Source organism: Myodes glareolus, chromosome 1, assembly GCF_982192425.1.
Source record: "Myodes glareolus chromosome 1, mMyoGla1.1, whole genome shotgun sequence".
Classification (NCBI taxonomy): Eukaryota; Metazoa; Chordata; class Mammalia; order Rodentia; family Cricetidae; genus Myodes; species Myodes glareolus.
The window spans coordinates 116989323-117011499 of NC_142026.1; the positions used below are offsets into that span (position 1 = coordinate 116989323).

Consider the following 22177-nt stretch of genomic DNA (forward strand, 5'->3'; position numbering starts at 1 on the left):
GAAATCTATGGAGAAAATTCTCCAATCTCTGAGCAACACTGATCTACACTTCTACAGGATGGATTCAAAGCAATCCAACTAAGGAAAAAAATTGACGGACATTTGGACTGCTGTCCTGTTGGGGCTGCAGACCCCTGGCCCCTTGACTTTCTCTGCCTGCCTCAGACCCTTTGCCTGCTGGAGTGAACTGAGCAAAACATCTTGTTTTCCTGTGCCTGCAGCTGCTCTGAGCATGAGACCCTCCTGAGTTCCTGATGGCAGGGGAGTGAATTCTGGTGGGTTTTGCAGTTGAAAGATCCCGAGAGCTGGGGTGTGGCTATTGGTTAAGGATCCCTATATAAACTTCCCTGGAACACAATAAAGTTGGCATTCTTATTTCAAGGACGACCCATGTCCCTGTGTCTCTGTCTGTGTGTGTATGTTTTTAAATTTCCAGCCTAGTTCCTGGCTTGCATACCGTCCTGTAGTGCAGGCACTACACTGTCCAAGTGATAAAAGTTCATATTTAAAGCAACCATACTAACTAAATTAAAATCGTCATTATTTTCAAGAAGAGTATAGTTAGGGTTTAGATATATAGTGTATATTCCAAAATCTCATGTGTTGGAAGTCTGTCCCTCAGATAGCTGGGTTTTGAGTGGTGATTCTACCATGACGATGCTAATTGCATCAGTGGATTAACCCACTGATGCCTTTGTAGCTTAATCATTGTTCAGAAGTGGGCCTTAGCTGGAGGAAGTAGGCTCCTGGTGCATTCTTTTGAAGGCCCTGTCTTGTCTCTGGACCCTTTTCTGGGACTTTCTGCCTTTTTTTCACCTTAAGGTGAGCAACTTTCTCTATTGTGTGCTCCTGATGATGATGCTCTTCTTCATCTTGGCCCAGAATCAAGCAGCAAATGACCATGGACTGAAATGATGTAGGAGAGTCTTCTATCTATCTGTTGCTTTCATTGGTTAGTTAATAAAGAAAACTGCTTGTCCTGATAGGTCAGAACATAGATGGGTGGAGTAGACAGAACAGAATGCTGGGAAGAAGACAATGAGGCAGATCCATGGTGACCATGGATCCAGCCACCAGGTCAGACATGCTGAATCTTTCCCGGTAAGCCACAACCTCGTGGTTCTACACAGATTACTAAATATGGGTTAAAGCAAGCTGTAAGAGTTAGCCAATAAGAGGCTGGAGATAATGGGCCAGGCAGTGTTTAAAAGAATACCATTTCCGTGTAGTTATTTCAGGTAAAGATAGCTGGGCGGTGGGAAGCCGTCCGCTGTTCCTTCTACACTAAAATCTCTGAAACTGTGAGTCAAAGTAAACTTGTCCTCCTTTAAGCTGATTTCCGTAAGGTGTTTTATTATACCATCAAAAGATAAAATAACATGATAATAAAATTTGGAGTCTCCATGTTGTTATACCATCTAGGATATTGTTGGCAATGAGCTGACATATGAAAACCCTATCAAACATGGCACATTATCAAAAGAAAGACAGTAAACAAATAAACAACTTGTTTTACAATGGTCCAAATATGAAAAGAGCAGGAAAGAATTATAAAACTGGTGTTATAATTCTCTTCAGTGATGTAAAGGAAAATATTATTCCAATGAATTAAAAACAGGAAATCTCAGACAAGGAAAATGATCTTTAACAAGTGGGAGTCCTGGAACTTAAAACTCTGTCGTTAGAAATTTAAAAGTCATTTTATGGACCTAGAGCATAGCAGAGATAAGAGAGAAAGGACAATGAAGTGACCTGATCAGAAGTTTGAAGAAGGCAAGAAGGGAGCTGTGGGACTCTGTCACATGGTTGATAGAATTATTGCAATTAGAATCTCAGGAGAGGGGAGGAAGGAGAACATGGATTAACAAATATATTTGAAGAAATAACATGATAAAATTCCAAGTTTGATAAAAAAAAACCAACAACAACACAGATACACAAAGCTCAGCAAATACCAAATGGAATATATGTAAAGAAAACCTTTAGGTATTGGAGAGATGGCTCAGTGGTTAAGAGCACTGTCTGCTTTTGCAGAGTTTTTGGGTTTGGTTCCCAGTATCCACAGGGCAGTTCAGAACTGTCTGTAATTCCAGCTTCAGGAGATCCATCACTCTCTTCTGGCCTCCATAGGTACCACACATATATGGCATATTTACACTCATACACATAGCATTTTTAATTAAAAATGAAACCATTAATAGATATGAAGATTCTGAAAGTAAAAAAGAAATCACTAGAAAGACTTTAAAAATAGCCGTAGAAAAGTGACATGTCATAGGAGGAGTAACAGCTCAAGTTACTGCTGCTGCCATCATCAGAATTATGGAGACCAGAAGAAAATAGAAGATCCATAAACAGATGCCATCAATGGTCAACTTCAACATCCAATAATTACAGTTCTCAATAGGAAGAGCAATGAATAAATAAAAGACATCTTAAAGATAAAGGACAACTAAGAGAATTGATGGCCAGCCGAGCTAGAATCCAATAAACTCTAATGGGGAGCTCTTTAGACTGAGAGGATATGGTGCCAGACAGAGCAATGATATTTTAGACCAAATAAAAAAGGCATCAGGAAAGTCCAGTATCTGGGAACAGATAAAAGGCAGTTTTCTTTTTCATTTTTTAAGGAATACAGATGATAGTAAAGACAAAAAATGATATTGTCATCTCATGGGCTTTATAAATGCATATACTTGGAAGTTTCTAGCTTAAAGATGGAAACAATTGCACTTACTTAGCTTTAGTGTTTCTATGCATGTGATGTGGTTTAATATTAACTATAGACTAGGAATTTAACTAAAAATGTTGATTGTAACCAAAAATTAACCACTGTAAATAATGAAAAGCGATATAATTTTTAAATCCAAGAGATAAATTAAAAAAGAAAGAATCTTCAAATTGGAAGGCAGGAAATGAATAGAAGAACAGAAGAGAGAAAGGTTGAGGTTATAAAGTTATGAGGTTAAAGAGAGGTCATATATGTTGTAAACAAATAAACATGGTATTTATAATTTAATTGAGTCAAATCAGTCATAGTAAACATAGTAAATACCATGTTTATTGTTAAGGTACTGTTACCTCAGTTAAAGGAAGATGCTGTGCATATGAAAAGAATCAATATATAGCTTTATCCTGGCTTTGTGTGTTATGTATTTTATAGACCCAGGTAGAAAATGAGCAGATGAAAGGAGATATACTGTGCAAACAAACAAATAAAAAAGAAAGCTTAAAGGGCTGTATTAATGTCAAATAATGTAAATATCAAAATAAAGATTATTATGGGAATGTTCTTAATGATAAAGCAATCAGTTATTAAATAAGACAGAAGGTGACCATGAATAAAACTAACTTCAGTGCTTCAAGAAACAAAAAAATGATGTATTTGCAAGAAGTAGACTGTTGATTATACTGACAGTTCCAAAGCTAGTTGTGGCTTAAGGAACAATGCATACACTGGTTGTCCATCAAGAGAGAATATCCATGATGGGCTGATGTGGGATTCTGCTCTGTATGCTGTGAATGTGCTTTGTTACCATTAGTTAATAAAGAATCTTCTTTGGGCCTATTGCAGTGCAGAATAGAGCAAGGTGGAATTCTAAGCAGAGATATAGAGAGAAAGTAGGTGGAGTCAGGGAGATGCCATGTAGCTGCCAAAGGAGACAAACACCCAGGAACCTTACCAGTAAACCACAGGCCTCATGGTAAAATACAAAATAATAGGAATGGGTTAATTTAAGATGTAAGAGTTAGTTAATAAGAAGCTTAAGCTAATAGGCTAAGCAGTGTTGTAATTAATATAGTTTCTGTAATTATTTTGGGCCCGAGTGCCTGGGAATGAACAAGCAGTCTCTGCCTACAATGAACTATACAAATTAAATACACCCCATACATGATAGCCAATGCAAATTAAATATGTACCAGCCCATGGGTAAATAATCAAAGACAGATTAGAATTTTGTTTTTGAATTCTTATTTTGACACTTCAAATAATTTATTTGTGGCTTTAAATTAATGATTAGAATCACTAATTCTTCATTTCCTTGTCAGTAGAGATTCAAACCCTCTGAAGGCCATTTGTGTAGACCAAGGGACATCACATGTGAAGTCCCAAAGGGTCAAAGCCACACTCTTCTTCTCCCTTGGAATCTTTCACCGACACACCCCCCACCCTATCTGATTTAATTTCCATTTCTTCACTGTATGACATTGTAGAAAGACTGGAGTCTTCTGTAAACAGAGAACACTACCTTGTGAGTTGAAGATGATGCACCTGTCTCCAGGCCTCCATCTAACCTGGATTTCTGGTGGTGCTTAGCACAGTCATTGAAGAAAGCCCAGATGTCCATCCACTGAACCTTGCAATGTGAGAGTCTCAGTTCATGGCGTTAGCTTCCCATTTCCCAGAATGGCAGGATAATTCAGCAATGAGGGGCCACTAGTTTTTCCTGCTTGTCAAAGTAGTTAATGATCTTAATGTCTGGTTTTTTTTTTAAGCATCTCCTTGTAAACACATATAGTAATAATGTCCCTGCAGGAATATTGTCTGATTAATTACTGTGTGTCTGCCGCTTTGGGATCTACCACTGGAAAGAGGACTGTAGAGGCAAGTTGACTTATTCCGAAGAACCCTATGCCTTACTTTTGAATGGAGCTGGTACTTAAATTAAATACACTGCTAAGGACCCATGCTGTAATTAATGAAACCCATGCAGACATAATGAAGTGATTAGACTATTATTTTTAAATTGAGTAATTAAGTCTTAAAGAGTTAGTCAGTGTTTGCTAAAGTAGCTTCTTTCTCTGACAATTATTGATATTTTGGGCTCACCACCTCACTGTAGCATGTCAATTAGCTTTGTGTTTATGCCCTGTTATGTAGAATTCAGTAAATAATTATAAATGCTGAATTTTTACAAATTTTTAAGAGGAAATTGAAGGCTGGAGAGTAGGTTCAAGGGTTGAGCGTTGGCTGCCTTCCCAAAGGATCTGTGTTCAATTCCCAGCACCCACATGGCAGAGTGCAACCATCTACAATGCTAGTTTCTATGCTGTCTTCTGATTTCCTCAGGCACCAGGAACACATGTGATGCACAGACATACATGCTGGGAAAATACCCAAACACTTAAAGTAAAAATAAAGACAATTAAATAATAAATGAAGGCCTATCTTCTGTCAATCAAAACAAACAAACAAAAAAACTCAACCTAGCAAGAAAGAAAGATGAATGGCACTTACTTTACTCGGGGCCTGCACTGCTGTCATGTGTTGGCCCCTTGCATGTGGAATTTCATTTAGGTTTTCCCTTCCAGCCACACAATCAGATGATGGGGGAACCATTTACAGAGGTAAAAACTTGAAGATCACAAATGAGCAAGTGTCAGATCCAGCATTTGACTGCACGGCTCTCTGGCTGTAACTCATGGTTTCTCCAGGTAGCCGAGATCTGTGTCGATGCAACTAGCTGAGACTAAGACGCGTGTCATCCCAAGCCAGGGTACCACATACCTTCAGGGTCTTGTTGTGCCTCTGCAGCTCCCGACACAGACTCTCGAGTTTGCTCCGAGCCAGGATGGCTCGGTTGTGTTCACTCTGCAGCTGGTCCTTCTCTCTCTGGGTCTGTGCCTGCTGCTTCCGCAGGAGCTTTAGTTTCTTCTGCTCTGCACGATGTTCATCCAGCTAGACATGGGAGAGGGCAAGCAGCAAAGAAATTACCAGGAATGTCTTTGCGGTTCACAGGGAAGAGGCAAAGCCCAAGGACTTTCTGTGTGGTTGTTTGAACTATTTTTTGTCATTATCCGCCTCTTTGGCAGCTCATGACTTCAGAGTATAATGAAGCTCATGACTTCCTGTATAATGTGTAGGTATAGTTTGTGTAGATGGAAGCTTCTGGCCCACCCAGTCCCACAGCTGTTCAGTCCCAAAGAAACACACAGAGGCTTATATTAATTATAGTTGATTATAAATTAATTAAAAATTATAATTAATTGGCCTATTAGCTCAGCTTATTATTAGCTAACTCTTACAACTTAAATCAACCCAAAGTTCTCATCTACGTTTAGCCACATGGCTTGGTACCTTTTCTCAGTGAGGCATTCTCATCTTGCCTCCTCTGCTTCTGGCTGGTGACTGAATCTGTCTTTCCTCTTCTCAGAATTCTCTCAGTCTAGCTGTCCCACCTATACTTCCTGCCTGATTAACTGGACAATCAGCTTTTTATTAAACCAGTATGAGTGACAAATCTTTATAATATACAAGAACATTGTTCCACAGCAAGAACATTGTTCCACAGCAAGAACATTGTTTGTAGAGCACAATATGATTTTTATGATTTATGAAAATTGTAATATGTGATTTTTCCATAACTATTACTTCTATTAGCCTCTTCTTTATTTGACTATTTTATTTTATTTTATTTTATTTTTGGATGTCTAGGAATGTTTTCTTTGTTTCTGTCTAATGATGTTATCTAGTACTGTCCATAAAAGAAAGACACGCTTGAGGATCTGGAAATTGCTGGAGTTCATGGCATTATCTTGTATTCAGAACACGGCCAACTATTTGTTTGCTTGGCTCACATGTTGCTCTCATAACTCTGTCTCAAAATAAGTCAACAGTGACACTTTTAAAAATAGGAAAGAGAGAAACAGCCCCTTGGAAAAACATAAAAAGCAGTTATTGTCTTTGTATTTGGGGGCTTTAGATGCGGACTCTTTGGGTATGGAAAAGCAACAGAAAATACAACACCCAAACACACAAGCCTTGATGGTTTTTTACCAAAGTGTTAGAAAAAGCCATGGCACAACAGAGTGGCACAAAAAGAAAAGATTTACATCATCCCCTGCTTTCCAACTCAGTCCTCGGCCTCTCTGTGGCAACAGAAAAGATACTATGACCCTTGTTTCTGACCATCCAGATATACTTTATTCCCCTACTGGCCATGTTGGGATGCTAAAATATGAATGTAGAGTTGCCAGATATAATACAGGATACCTAAATAAATTGAAATTTCAGGTATCAAGGAATAATTTTAGTATAAGTATATTCCAGATATCGAATGGGCCACATTTTTACCAAAAATGGCTCATTCTCTAAAATGTAAAGTTTTTTATCTTTATTTGCTAAATCTGGCAACATAATTATGAGATCTTAGTTCTAATGGAAGAAGCATGGGAAACAGCCTCCAGAAGTCACCAGAGAGAGACTAGTAGACTCTAGGAGTACCAATGTCAGTCTGAACACTAGTGTGATCACATGCAAGCAGTAGACTTTGGTCTAGAATTGTTCACTCTACTGGACTTAGGTTTCTTTTGTGCCTGGGTATTGCTTAAGCCAGGAAGGGACTTGTTCTATTAATAGTCATATTGGCTAAGAGCAAAGAAAATTCCTGGGGAGTCTCTGGGATTTTTTTTTCCAGATGCCAGGTGTTCCTGGTGCCTCACAGAGCCCAATGTAAATGGATATACAGTCCACATGGATCTTGACCATGTCTTAGTATCCATATTTTAAAAGCCTTTTTTCCCTTGAACTATTTGAAAATTGTCACACTTTCTTTAATTCATATCTTGTTTTATTCTTTTTCTTCTACCATGTTGAATAACTATTAAAAACCCTCTTAAGATGAAGCCAAGAATGTGTACATTTGATAGTTTAGGTTTATACCCATGAACAATTTCTACTTTTTAAAAATTAATCTTGGAAAAAGTGAACCGTGTTACTAGAAATAATGATTGGTGTGATCGTCCTTCCTGAAAAGCCTGTGATCTTACACTGTATATTTCTCATGTTGAACTCTTGTTCATAAGATAGCTGTAGTCATTTTATTTCATACCGTAGTGATCAGACAAGTTATTTTTTTTGTGATTATAGTAAGATTTTTCTTCCTTAAAATTGATGTATTACTATCGCCATTATATGTTAGATTTTATTTTTGAGAGCTAATCCATGTCAAACTTTTCAAGTTCATCACTGTTGACACAATAGGACATATTTTTGTATTGTGCAAAGAACTCTGTATTATAGGCTATTATGGTACCACCAACCTGGGCCCCTCTGTGTGACAGTAACATATCTAGTTGTGACATGCAGAAATGTCTTCAGGCAGAGACACCTATTGCTCCTTAGTAGACAAGACTAAAGTTTTCTTTGTGTGTCCTGAAGCAAATATATACTTTATGTGCTTTCTAAGTCAGAAGACAGATGATTTACCCTTTGCGTTATTTAATCTTTGACTGTGTTATAGGACCATACATATTAAAACTTTAGCCAGATCTATTTTCCTTAGATCTATTAAAATGAAAGACACTGAACTTCCTGTACTTTTTAATGTCTAGGTGATTTTTTTCAGATACTTCAGATTTCTATGCCTTTATATGAATGCAGGGGCCTTTATGAATGAAAGTGAATGCATTACAACCAAGTCAGCCTCAGCCCAGAGCTGGCTGTGAGGTTCAATGATTCATGTAGGCACAGTTCTGGAAATTTGTAACAGGTATATAGGATTTTATCTGAAATTTCTTTTTCCTTCTTCTTCACTAAGTTAAAAGAAAAGCACAATTAGTGTCAATGACTAAATTAAAATTGAGTTAGTGATTCTTTTAAAGTATATAGAAGTTGAGGAAATTTCCAGAAAATATTTTTCTAAGGCCATTTCCGAATGTAGTCATGAAGTATCCTTATTTATTAATGAACATGTCCTTACTTATTGATGAACACAATGACAGATAATATTACTGGCTTCAGGCTCTGTAAGCGTGAGTGAACGAGAGTGTCAGTTTGCTTTAAAGAATTGGCGTTGACAATTTTCTCCATTTTACCACTATATTTCAGACATTTTCTATACTAATATCCTAATCAATGAGCAAGGAAATAAGCTTTTATCTCCGAGTAAATAATTAAATTTTTTCATGATTTCTTTTTCCCTGAAAAGAAAATATAATTGGTCTCTTGGGTCAGTTTTTGAGAATTATCTTTTAGGTCTTAAAGTTTGTTATAGGGCATAAGACAAATGCTGTAAGGCTTGAACTGGCTTGTCTCTGTTAGCGTGGTCTGGTTAGAACAATAGGTAGGTACAGGGACTTCCTGGGACCAGGGTAAATAGCCCTGGCTCTTGGAGAAATCTCCCTCAGACTGGAGAAGGAATTCTTCTCCAATGTACTGCTGTGCCAATGTAGCATTGTAAACTGGGTGTCAGGTGCCAGTCAAGAGTACTTCCTGGTCCTGCCAAGTATAGCATATGGTGCTAGAAAATGAACAGTAATGGCCTTGGCGTGTAGTAGTTTAGTTGAGGAGATGTTGGGCAGACAGTACAGAAAATACTGAAAAAAACAAAGATAAGTAAGTGAGAGTCGTGTGGTGTGCAAGAGAGAATGCAGCCCAGATTTAGGGGGAAAAGATCTTTGGCTTCCAGCTTATGTTATGCAAATTTAAACTGCTAATAGCCAATGTTAAATTGCTTTGTAAATTTCAACCCTTCTTTTGGCAAGCAACATGGCCATAAAACTGAAAAACAAACATTCATCCTGCTTGATTCAGTAATCCATCTCTAACTTTTTCTTAAAATCTTAATGGAGAAGGAACAAGTCTCCTAAATGATGGTGTTCACTGTGGCAGTGTTTTTTGGATGTGGGAGGACACTGTCTGCCACATGGGTGGATCAGCACATAGAGTCACTTAATGAAATATGACTCAACTTTAACAAAGTGCATATGTAGACTGAACTACATGGGAAAATGCCATATGAGCCAAGAAAACAAAATATCAGTTTGTCTGTACCGCATGACAGGAGTGACTCCATCACCGGCTGCCTAGAGCTGGAGAGCACCAGGCATAAAACAGAACTTGTGTTTTAGATGATGGATTGGAGATAGCATGTTGTGTCTTTGGAACTCTTACGCCATTGCGATGTGGCTTGTATGATTAAAAATAACTAAAAGTTAGGTGATCAACATGGCACTCAGGGGTTTAGAATTGTATTGCGTTGATGGCGTCACCATTCAGCATACCAGAATGTGTCAAGACGGAAGGAAGGAAAGAACATACAGGGATGACAGGACGAGCGTCAGTGAAAAGACAAGCCATCAACAGGCATAGAGTCTGTGGGCCTGATGCTTACTCAATTTGGGCTAGGGTGACAGGGGACACATGCTACTAGTGGGAGGCCCCCACCTGGAGCACCCTTAGATGTAAAATACATCTACCTGGGAAGGGGAGGTGGTTCAACTCCTGCCGGGACAAAGTTCTGTGCTGTGTAGAGCCTCATTTGTATGTTGCTGCTTCTCCAGAAGAGACAAGTCAGTGACTTTCTTAAAGAGTATTCAATAAGGATAATGATAATAAGTTAAAAAGCAGCTTGCTGTCTGGTTTCTGGGAGTAAAGGAGGAGAGTGGTGTACAGTCCTCAGTTGGTACCATTTGGCTGCCCTTCCCTGCTCATCACAGCAGGTATTCGTGAGGTTTCCTTGATACCAATGCACTGTCCTCACCAAGCCCTTCCCTTTTCTCAAAAAGGCCAATTAAAGCACAGAAGAGAAGATGACAACCTGCTGGGATTCTTGGATGGTTTGAAGCAGCTTCCTTTGCTCCCAGGACTCTGAGTATGGAGAGCGAGGAGGACATGGAGCTGGGCACTAAACAACCCCATAGATGTCTTTGTAGGGAAGGGAAAGGATGAGGAGCATTCTTCAGAAAAGAACTGAAGAAATGGCCCAGGCCAGACAAGAAAGTGCCATGAACTGTGAAGTGGCCTTAACTCTGCTCTGAACTTTCCCTTGTAGCCCTTGACAAATGTGGGTATAGAATCTAAATGAAAGCTTAATATTCATCTATCTTTATAGAGGCATGTAGGGACATTTCATTTGTATTTTAATAAATTCCCAGTAGCCACATTAGCTTGCCATAGACACTAGGCGGTGGTGGCTACTGGGATTAAAGGTGTGTGTCATTGCTGCCGGGTCTGTAAGGCTGGCCAGTGTGGCCAGTACTTTTCTGATCTTCAGGCAAGCTTTCTTTATTAAAATACAAATAAAATACGACTACAGAAACAATACTTTTTTTTCTTTAAAATTGACAGGAGCTTTAAAATGTCTACAGATTCAAATGATCTCTACTCCCCTTTCTTACCTGCCCCCCAAATGACGCACATAATTAAACAGAGACCCTTATCCTTTCTTCCCTCTCCTTCTTTTTTTCTTCCTCTTTCTTTCTTTTTTCTTTTTATTTTCAAGACAGGGTTTCTCTGTGTAACAGCCCTAGCCGTTCTGGAACTAGCTCTTGTAGACCAGGCTAGCCTCGAACTCACAGAGATCCGCCTGCCTCTGCCTCCCGAGTGCTGGAAAAATAGGCCTGCGCCTCCACCACCCGACCTTCTTTTTCCTTAAAAATACTTTCCTTCTAGAATTCCGTGAATCTGGTTTGGACTTGTTTGTGGTAACTAGCTGTGTTCTATAATGATGTCCATGAGAAACGACGGTTTCCTCTTCTCGGCACTTACTAGAGCTGGGAGTTTCTGACAGAAAGAACAGATCAAAGCTCTTACCAACTCAGCATACTTCTTGAATAAAAAATCAAGCTTTTCTTCGGCTGTTTGCAGCTTGTTCAGATTTTGCATGAGCAAGTTAGCTTCTTTGCCTTGAAAAAAAATGTAAAGAATTAGTGCTGACCTCGTAGTAGGATGATAGGAGTTGGTATTTGGTATTTCCAACTGATCACTTGCAAATTAGGATCAACCTTCTTCAAAGTACGACCAATCTCAGCCAAACCACTAACTTTTCTGAGCCTCTGATACAATTTTCCCTTCCTACAAGAAATGACCCCTGCCTTTCAGAGTGAGGTTTAGCTCATGCAATGTAGGGTCTAACTCAGGGTAGAACTTGGATATATGTTTGGTGAAACAGTATTCCCCAAATTTCCCATTACTCCTCCTTGTGTATCCTTAATATTTTAAAGGTAAGTGTGTAACAACACTGACTTTATGAAATGATAGATTACCTATTTCCCACGTCAACTCATAACAAAGAAACAGAAAAGCTAACTAGAGTTCCTGATGAAGAAGAAACAGCCAGTGTCAGTACATGATGTTGGGAACTTCAGCCCAAGCAGAGTCTGTTTATCCTCTGTTGTCTTGGTACGTCCCTTTGAACCAATCCTCCCTGATAAGCCTATTCATCAGGTTTGGGTGGGAATAACTCTGATCATGTTGCGTACCAGAGAATAAAAAAACAATATATAAGGGGAAAGATCCAAACCTCGGAGATGTTTCACCGGTGTGTGCGTGTGTGTGTGTGTGAGTGTGTGTGCATGTGTGGTCTGTGACTTTGGGCTTCGCCTTCCCCTGCAGTCGTTTCCTCTACCCAGACCTTAATCTCTGCTGGCAGTTTCATTTTTTTTTCTCCCCAGTTGGACATCAAGCTACATTTTAAAACTCATATGTTCCTGATTATTTAACAGAGAGATTTAGGTTCTCCCCTGCCTTCCTCCTTCTGTCTCCTTTAGCTTTGCCCCTCTGTGGTGCTAGTTAACCATCTGGCCAGTATCAGGAGGGAAGTCTGGGATGCTTGGACCCGCATTTACTACTAATCACATTTTTGTCAGCCATCCTGCAGAGGCATAGGATTTTTTCCTTCCTCACCTCTCTGAGACAGGCACTCGGTCTACTCACAGTAAGGAGGTCAGGCCACTGATGGGAGCCCATGCTTACTGATACAAACCTGTAAGCAACTTTGCAAACTTTTCCCTAATAACTGACATTCCTCTGGGCCAGAATGCTTGTTTGCCTCCTGGAGAGTTAGGATGGCCTTCCAAAGACAGGGTATGAGATACACATGTATACAAATACGTTCATTGTTTACTCACAACTCAGTTCTAGTGGACACCTTATATTCTTATTTGTTAAATATGGCAAGCTCACTTGCAGTTACAAAATTTTAGGTCGAGAAGGATCTTCAAAGACATCCAGGCTAGCCTACTTAATTTTCTAGATGAAATATACCCGGCCCAGGAAACACCAACAACACATGATTAATCCTGGCCTTGCAAAGACTTTAATCCAAGGTGACTTGTTCTAAGATTTCACGTGGAATTTTGGTGGTAGAGAAATCTAGTGAAACAAGAGGAGTGTCTTTAGAAGAAAATGACCTCATTCCTCCTAATGTTCGGTCTCTTGGCTCAGGGAGTCAGTTCAGATCCTAAGACAGGAGAGAAGGTGACTGTGAGCGGGGCTGCACTCAGCTCCTGGCTCTCCAAAGCCCCTGCACATCATGCTATCCTTTGCAGTTGATGATCACTGATGCTTGGTCCTGCTGGGCATGCACTTCAGCTGCTCCTCTGGCAGCTTGGGTGGTCGCCCTGGTCAGACCATCATTTCTCCCTTGGCTTCAGAGCCATGAATGTAGGCATGCGAAGGTGGCTCTCCTGGGCCATTTTTACCTACTAAAGGCAAGGAAATGCTCTGTTTCTCGAATGAGGGCCAGGGCCTAGCATAGTGCTTGGTCCATGGCAAATGCTCAATAACACTAATAATGGAGCGAAATAAAGCCAGCCAGAAGACACAGGCATCAGACAAATCAAATGACATTGTCCTGAGTAAGTAAAAGGTAAACCTTTACCTTTACCTGGAGATTTAATGTGTGAGAACACTTCTCCTGGTGAGCATTAACGTATGAAGCAGTCGCATATCTTATTGGAAGAGCAAAGAAATGAGTGACTTCACTGTTTTCTTCTCAAATTAAGGGCTGTCTCTTTAGGTTATATTTTCTGTAGTTGTACACAGAGCATTTTATTGTACTTATTGTATAATCTTAATGTTAACTGAGACCCCATTCTGCTCTGGTAATCGATCACTTTGTATAGATGTCTATCTATCATACCAGTGTACCAATACGTTTTCTAACATTGTTCCCAGCCTCAAAAGAAAATTCAAGTAACAAGAGTGAGGTGTATGCAGAACCCATCAGAGATGTTCAATTTTAAACTTGCATGGGTTCTGTGGGACTAGAGTGCTGTGTAAGACACTCATAGAGGAGAGGAACAGGCAGAGATGTCCTCAATCTCTAAGAGAGCTGTTAGTGCATTTTCGTGGAAACAGAGCCATGTGTTGATTTATTAGACAAGAGGAAAACCTCGCTTTACTCCAGGACATTTTATCAGGTGGGCACCATCTGCCTTCTCCTGAATATACCATTCCGAAGGAAGCCTCATTTCTCCCTGTAAAAGCGAAGGAAGGCATGCAGCGGGCGTGTAACTACCATGATGCAAAATGCTATTTGTTGGGAAGCTGTATGGAAGTTGAAGCACCTGTGCAACAAGGACCGCACTGCGGCATTTGGCTGTGACCGCTGGCACAGTTGTATTGGAGCATGAAGGGCCTATTTTTACAAAAAAGACATTTATAAAAAATCATTTTTGGTCAATCATTTGGAAAAGAAATTAAAAACCTTAACTTTTAGACAGTTGAAGCAGCTGTAGAAATGTGAGCTAGGCTTTTTCTCAATTCCAGTGATACTTGCTTTTACTAAATGTCATGACTGCTTACCTAGATTTAATGTATCTCTAAACTTATGTTTTTCCTCTTCCAATGGATTTCCTTTATTTTATTTGTGGTAGAGGGCATAAAATTTGTTCTCGTGTACTCGCTTGTACAATTTTGTATTTCCTTCTTGTCCAGCTATTGTGGATGAGTGTGTCCTCTTTCAATGTTACACCCAGAGTCACATTTTAATGTTAATTTTTGTCCTCCTATTAGTACAACTGAAAAATCAGTAAGTGTTAAAGAATTTCTAAACATTAATAGATATCTTTTCAGGAAAGTACACATCTAGCTAGGAGACCTAAGTTTTAGAATCATACTTCCATCAAAAAAAGTTGAGCAACTTTATGGCCTCAGTTTCCTTGAATATCAAACTAAATTAATGAATTGATTGAATAGATTCTGAACCTAGTCTTTAGGGTTTGGTGACTCCACAAATGACATAGGTTTAGCCATGTATAGTCTGGTATAAATAGCAACGAGGGCCAAACGACAGCATTGTTTGAATCATTTTGTCATCCTAGGACTTTGAATATTGATCTTCCTTTTAAATTAGTACTCTTACCCCCACTGTCACCTCTCATAGTAACAGTGTCTGAGTGTTGAGCTGGGTTTTAACGCCCCAATCAATTTTGGAAGATCTACTCTGCCTGTGTTTTTCAGTCGCAGCATCCTCCCTTACGCTGACGTTTTGTGCCTCTGGAATTTGAGTGACCGCGTCAGAGTTGCACCTGGAACTTCACGCTTTCACTCACGGAGAGAGCAGACCTGGATTTCTCTGGGGTCAGCCGGTGATGTATTCACACTGCTACTAATCATGGAAAACGTTCAGAGAGAGTAATAAGGTGTTACAGGCACACTGTCTCCTGTGCTCAGAAGACAGAGTCGTTTCACTCGAGACTTGCTTACTTGAGCCCTGACTCTGCTTCTCCAACTCCTCTCTCTACTCAATTCTGACCCAAGTTTCAGCTTCTCTGTGAACCAACTCATCCATCTTTGAATTCCACTGGACTCTCACCTTTCCCTCAAGAACATTCAGAATTCATATCAAAGCTGTGGGTTGTTGTCCTCTCAGACTATATATAAATCAACCAGAAATGGATCAGACCATCTGGTGTGTGTGTGTGTGTGTGTGTGTGTGTGTGTGTGTGTGTGTGTGTGTGACTGACTATCTTCTATGGAAGATGAGAAGTAGTAATGAGTAGCTGAAGATGTTACAGTATAGAGTGAACAGTGTCCTGCCTGTGGGTTGCTCAGTGTGCGTATTGAAACTTACCTGTAGAGGATGAAGGTGAGTGAAATATTCCACAACAAACCTGTTTCTCTGGCATTATTTAGAACTATTACTCAGAAATGGCCACCCTCTGCAGTCACCGGGATGCCTCTGAGAACTTTTCTTTTATAAAAAGACAGTTAAAAGTGTCTATTTTAGTAAATGGCAGATGTAGACAAAGTCTTATCTTGTCTGGCAACCTCCTTCTGCCCAGGGAAGTTTTTTGCCCAGGAAAAAGCCCGCAGCCAGAACTTTATTACTTGAAGATTGGAAGGAACATTTCTGAGGCCAAAGCCCCCTTTTCTCCAACAACCTGCTTCCTGCCGAGTTGTCACAGTGCCCTGGGCTGGCTTTATGCACACCAGTTCTGAATTGCTGTGCACGGCAGAGTTTTGGCAGGTTCTGAATCTGATTTAAACACACAGCGAAGTTTATAGACAATATTGCAGTGCCATGTAATTAACCAGTAGCCAAGGAGTTTCCTAAAGCCACTCGTAGGCAGCGAAGTTGGAAGTGGTGGTTTTGTGTGTAGGCTTGCCTGAAAATGTTGTTATCACTAGGAGCATGGCTGAGACTGTACTGTGTGCAGTAGAATATGTTAATGATGCGGAGGGGGCGAGCACAGAAAGGCCATCAGCCCACACATGCTGAGAGTTGGCCTCAGATGCACAAACAGAAACTCTAGCCAGCTACGCTGGGCTGGAGCTGGCTAATTTGTAGAGTGGCAGGAAAAAAAAAGGGTGTAATATTTTTTTCTCACTCTGAAAAACTGTCCTAATTATTTGGTGATTATAAGTTTTATACAGATTTATAAAATAATTCATGGGAGAGAATGTAGACGCTCCAATTGGTGGTCTTGAATTCTCCCTTATTTTCTTCATATTGTGTCCCTTAGTATAGCAGACACACACAAATCCCTGTACAAATGGTTTAGGATGATATGCGCAATGGTTCTGGAACAGTCTGGGTCCTTAGTGTGACAGCGCCAAGAGGCACATTCCAGATGATCTGTGAAAAAATTGCTCTTTAACACGGAAGGACATTATAATGATTCCCAGTGTTCTAGAATGATTCAGTCTTGCATTTTTGGAATATGAAAATATATTAAATGTTGTTGTGATGTTTATGTGTGTGTGTGTGTATGGGGGATCAGGTGTATTACTGGAAGGTGTCATTTAACCCTTGCAGAAATCCTTTTCATGGTGAGTTTTATGTACACAGTGGTTCCCCACTCAAGTGTCGAATACTGGGGTTTACAACTAGAACTCTGTTACTGGAGTGTGTGGAGTGTGAGCAAAATGCTGGCCCAATGCCCTTGGCATTTCACTCTGCCGTGCCGTACAAATGAATGAGATGTGCCTGCTACCCTTGAGAACCCACCCATCTAGCACAGAAGCGGGAGAGAACTTAACGGAGAAGCGAGAAAGGTGCGGCTAACGACGTCTTACACGGGAAGTAATCTTTGAAGTGAGGGTTGTAGAGGCAGTCACTAGTGGGGACAGACTGAGGGAGTCTCCTCTGCACAATAATGTGTTCTCGGCCATAGCTACAAAATTAGCATTCTTTCCCTTCATTCACAGTTATTGTTGGTGCTACCAATCCCTCACGCTCTTCAAAAACATTTCACCTCTGCCTGTTTCTGCTGCACAAGACTTCATGTGTGTGCTTTTCTCTCTCTGTACCGAGAGACTTTTAACCAAATCATCTCTTTCTGTGCTCCCAGCACAGTGCGTCATATCCAGGTATTAAATAGTCATGAGACTAATGAATGGATGAGCGCAGGTAAGTGTCTTCTGCTATTCTTGGCAAAAGTAATCATATTTTTTGTGATGTGTGCTTAATCAAAAACATTTTATAATAAGTGATCTAATTGACAATTATTTTATCAACAAACATCCCTATTTATTTTATTTTGCTTATTTCCTAGGTTTGCTTTAAATTTCCCATTCATTTATTCTTCCTTGTAGCAAGTATCTATTGAGCCTTTAGTTTGTCATCTCCCATCTTATAGCACAGGCATCCAGTGATGCTCGGAACACATACACACATTGTTCTTAAGACTGAAAAGAACTTCACCTAGGACTTAGATACATTAACCAAACACTGTCCCCCAAAATGTGTAGTTCACAATGCTGGTTAGTACTGTGAAGGACACATGGTACAGTGCAGACCCGAAGAAGTTAGAGCTTTAGAACAGCTAAGAAACTGCCGGCTGGTTATGAGCTAAGTGGTAAGTAGGGGTTCTATGCTCCAAATGCCGGAAGGGTGGCAGAGCGAAGTGGACAGAAGTTTCTAGGTAGAATGTGCTCAGGCCTTTGGAGAAGGGAACAAGGAAGTTCAAAGAGCCAAAATGGAAAACGAGAATGGCTGTAGTAGTGGTGGGGTCAGGGACAGAATGACAAAGAATGAGATGCTGGGGATACCATGAAATGGGGTGAAGCTTAAACTGCTTAGGGCCAGACCAGTTTAAAGGACTAAAAATGTCTTAAGAACTTTGGATTTCTAAGAGCAATGCGAAGCCATGTGGGGAGAGTAGATAGGCAAAGTGGTCAACTTTTACTTTAGTTTTATGCAAAGGAATGGGGGGACAAATACAGCCCCCAAAGAGGGTATTCTATGAATCCAAATTTATTAGATATAGATTTTAGTGACGTTAAAGCAAATGGAATAATTAAGAGAAAAGCCATGTATTAGAAGATAATACTTGCCGAATCCCTTTAGGATCTTCTTCTCCAGCTTTTGCTCTTTACTGCTGGCAGGCTCCCTGGCTGTGGCTGCCTCTTCAGAAGCACTGGGTTCCCTGTCTGCCCCTTCAGAGGTTTCTTCACAGTCCCCATCCTCATTGTCCAGTGCCTCTGTGTTTTCGGGCTGCTCCTGAGTTTCCAGGGTGCCCTCTTTCCCTGTGGGACTGGCAGCAGACCCATACATGTTTATGATGTCTTCCAGTTGTTGGTTCAACTCTTCTGAGATGTCGTGGGTTCCCTTCTCAGGGTGTACACTTGTCTCCTCGGGTGCTCCCAGCGAGGTTGAGGGCTGCTGGCCAGCTTGCTTTTCCAGGCCATTTTGATTGAGTGATGAGCTGTCTCCTGCAGGTTTTGGCTCTTCAGCTGAGAGCTGCTTAGGGTGATTGGTCTCCATATGGGAGTGGTATCTGGTGGGGAGCACAGTTAGGTTTTAGGTGATGAACCTACTAACAGATTAATGATAAAGGCATCTCTCGGATAGGTACCAACTAATTTTAGTATCTATTATAGAAAAAAATGAACTTTCATATACCACTGATACTAAAAATGAAGTCATGTTACTGTCATATTTTGAGTGTAATCTTCACATTTTAGGAGTTTTTCTAATTGCTGAAATAATCTGAGTTAACTCATGGTATTGTTTTTTGTATGGATATATTTGTTAATTTGAATCAATATTTTCATGTGTAGACTTCACAGTCCTTAGAAGTATAGACATTCTCTATATAAGTATATATATATAATATATCATATAGGCATTCTCTTTCAAAGCTAAAATATTTACTACAAGAACCATTGTGCTTACTTAAAATCATTCATAATAGTCATATTCCTAAGCTATTTTTAATCTTTAAGTACAAATTTAATTTGCATACTTTAATATGAATACATTATTAGGTAAAAATCACTTTTCTCATATTTTCCTGATAATGAGCACCACATAATTATCAAGGAGCAAAAACATTTTTTTGAGCTTCAGACTAGCATTATTTTTTAAGTAAAATGGAAAATGAGGGGTTATATAAATAAACCAATACTATGGAAGAATGCTGGTGCTTATAAGTGTATTTTCATGTATATATATGTGCATGAGTGTGGTGCACACATGCACACGTGTGTGCACAGGTGCAGGACAGAGGAGGATGTCAGGTGTCCTGCCATACCACTCTCCACCCTATTCCTTTGAGACAGCGTCCCTCACTGAACCCGGTGCTAGTCCCGGGTTAACTTCCTATCATTGTTCCTGGCAGCACTGCGATTCCAGGCGCATCTGCCTACATCTGGGTTTTTACATGGTTGTTAGGGTCTGAACCCAAATCCTTATGCTTGTAGGGTAAGTACTCTTACCCACTGGGCCTTCTCTCCAACCCACTTTTAATATTAGTTCCTTAAATTGACTTTATTCTAGAAGAAAAGAGATTACAGTTTTCTAAGTCATAAAATTTTAGGAAATGGTAAGAATTTTAAGAAAAAACAATGTATAATAAACAGAAAGATCAACTAGAGAAATAATTCAAATACAAAATAGGTTCAAACCAGGTATAGTGGGCTATGCCTGTTATCCTACATGGAGGTAGGAAGATCAGACATTCAAGATCATCCTCAGCTGTATAATGAGTCCCAGGCCTGCCTTGGCTTATGATCCTGTCCCCACCACCAGCATCATCATCATCTTCTTCAACAGCAACAATAACAACAACACCCAGGTATAATACAGATTCTGGAAAATATGGAGCAATATAATACATTGCATTAAAGAACCCAGGCTTTGCTCTTACCACTCGAAGGGTGTATAGATTTGGCTTAGGTTTTTTTTTTTTACAAAAAAAATTCTGGTGCATTTTGTTTGCAAATAGAATTTAATAGTGATGCTGCTAATTTGCAGCCTAAAAATATGGCAGAGTCCTCAAGCCTCACAGGTTTTGCTGTGTTGGCATGAAAGTGAAAACAAAAGCATGCTGTTTTCCAAACGGCTCAGCTTCCTTGTCCCTCTTTTAGGGTAGTAGGTGTCAGAATGCTTGAATGCCAAGAGAGCGGAAAAGCCAGCGAGTAGACACCGCCACCCACCTGTGGTGCTCACCCAGCCTTCGCTGACTTGGACGGAAGTTCCCTAGTTTTACCTCGTCAACTTCTTATTCCATAATGTGGCAATGTTTCCACCACGCCAGGCAGTTTGTATCCTGACCTCTCCTTTCTACGCTTCCGTCTATATATAACTCCTGCCTCTCCCAAGTGCAGAGAGAGACGCGTGTCACCTGCCGTCCAGCCAGGAGTTATTTTAAGCTCTTCTAAAATGAGCCTGACATTTACCCTCGTCCCTGCAGTCAGGAGAACAGTGACTAAGTCGGACTGAACACAGGGAACATTCACTGGCTTGAACCCGTACGTGAGCTTGTACGTGGAGGGGAGATTATTGTTGGATGAAATCTAAAGTCAAGCAAACCTCAAGGCAGCTATTTCAAACAGTCCCTAGGCATTTTCCTGTGAGTACGTTTCGTGAAAGCATTTGCGTGGTCCCTTCAGCCATCTGTTGTTCTTTTGTCATACTTAGGTCCATGGATAGTTTTTTAAATTCCTGTTCTATGTTAATTGGTGTGTGTGTGTGTGTGTGTGTGTGTGTGTGTGTGTGTGTGTGTGCGCGTAGCACCGGGGATCAATTCCAGGACCTCAAATGCTCAACTATTGTGTTATATCCCCAAACACAACTTTCTTTTCAAACAGAGTAACCTCCCCCCACCAAGGACAATTTACTGACTAAGCACAGTCCCAGAACAAATTAATAAGAAGGAAAAAACAAATACAAATAAAACCAAAAAAGCTTTAATGATCCCTTTTTTATAGTAATTTGTTTTCTAGCAAAGAAATCTGTCTTTTCCCGGCTTTATTGGCTCTAGGGCCCTCCCTGTGAGGAGAAATGTTTCCCCCGTCCTAGGCCCTGCAGCTGCTCACACACACACACCCCATCCCTTCCTGATCCACATGTTGTCTTTAGAAGTTGAACAATGGCAAATCCTTCCACGGTTCCCCACAGACTACAGGCTGCACCTGGCAGGGCTTTGGGGAGGTGTTTGCCACACTTACCAGAAGGAAGGGAGCTAAGCAGGAAGAGAAAAGAGAGGAAAGAAGTGGCAGAGAGTCAGGGCAGCGGCAGCAGGAACGGGCAGCGGGGCTGTGCTCTTACAGGGAGCAAGACACTGCACACACACACACATACACACACACACACACACACACACACACACACACACACACACAGGCCCACAAAAGGAGGGGGTGGGGAAGGGAACATCCCATGACGCAGCAAGACAGAAGTCCTCCCACGCTTCAGTGGGTATCGCCAGGGAAATATCCTTTCAAAGAAAAGCAGCTGGTGGACTGTGACCTTCTCCATGGTCAGTCCTCTTGAAAATCCAAGCCCAGAAGAGTGGCCTCCTGGTGCGGTTTCCCACCACTGTTTCTTTCGGATAAACTGGGGTTTGTTTGTTTGTTTTGTTTCTTGGTTTATCTCCAGTGTGGTTATGATTCAGTCCCTGTTCCGTGGGCTGGACTAGTTAGTGTCAGGTTTCTTTCAAGAATCACTGAAGACGAAATGCGGCCTGGCACCCAGAGGCGGCAGAGACGCTGGTTCTGAAACCA

The 22177-nt window shown here is 40.5% G+C and overlaps 1 protein-coding gene across 4 annotated transcripts in view; it reads right to left on the reverse strand.

Annotated features, from left to right (window-relative positions):
- The window catches only part of Txlnb (taxilin beta), a 40534-nt gene extending 18754 nt beyond the window's left edge, over nt 1–21780 (reverse strand). Inside the window, exons 1-4 of one of the 4 annotated variants that reach the window (XM_048425389.3) lie at nt 21623–21780; nt 18506–18948; nt 11537–11628; nt 5510–5680 (exon numbers count right to left, since the gene is read on the reverse strand). In XM_048425389.3, coding sequence (XP_048281346.3) covers nt 5510–5680; nt 11537–11628; nt 18506–18935 — 693 coding nt within the window. In that variant the 5' untranslated portion in view covers nt 18936–18948; nt 21623–21780. Of the gene's footprint in view, nt 1–5509; nt 5681–11536; nt 11629–18505; nt 18949–20608; nt 20766–21622 lie in introns of those variants that run through there. The other 3 variants (XM_048425391.3, XM_048425390.3, XM_085688765.2) reach the window with 3 other exon arrangements.
- Between the last annotated feature and the right edge of the window lie 397 nt (nt 21781–22177).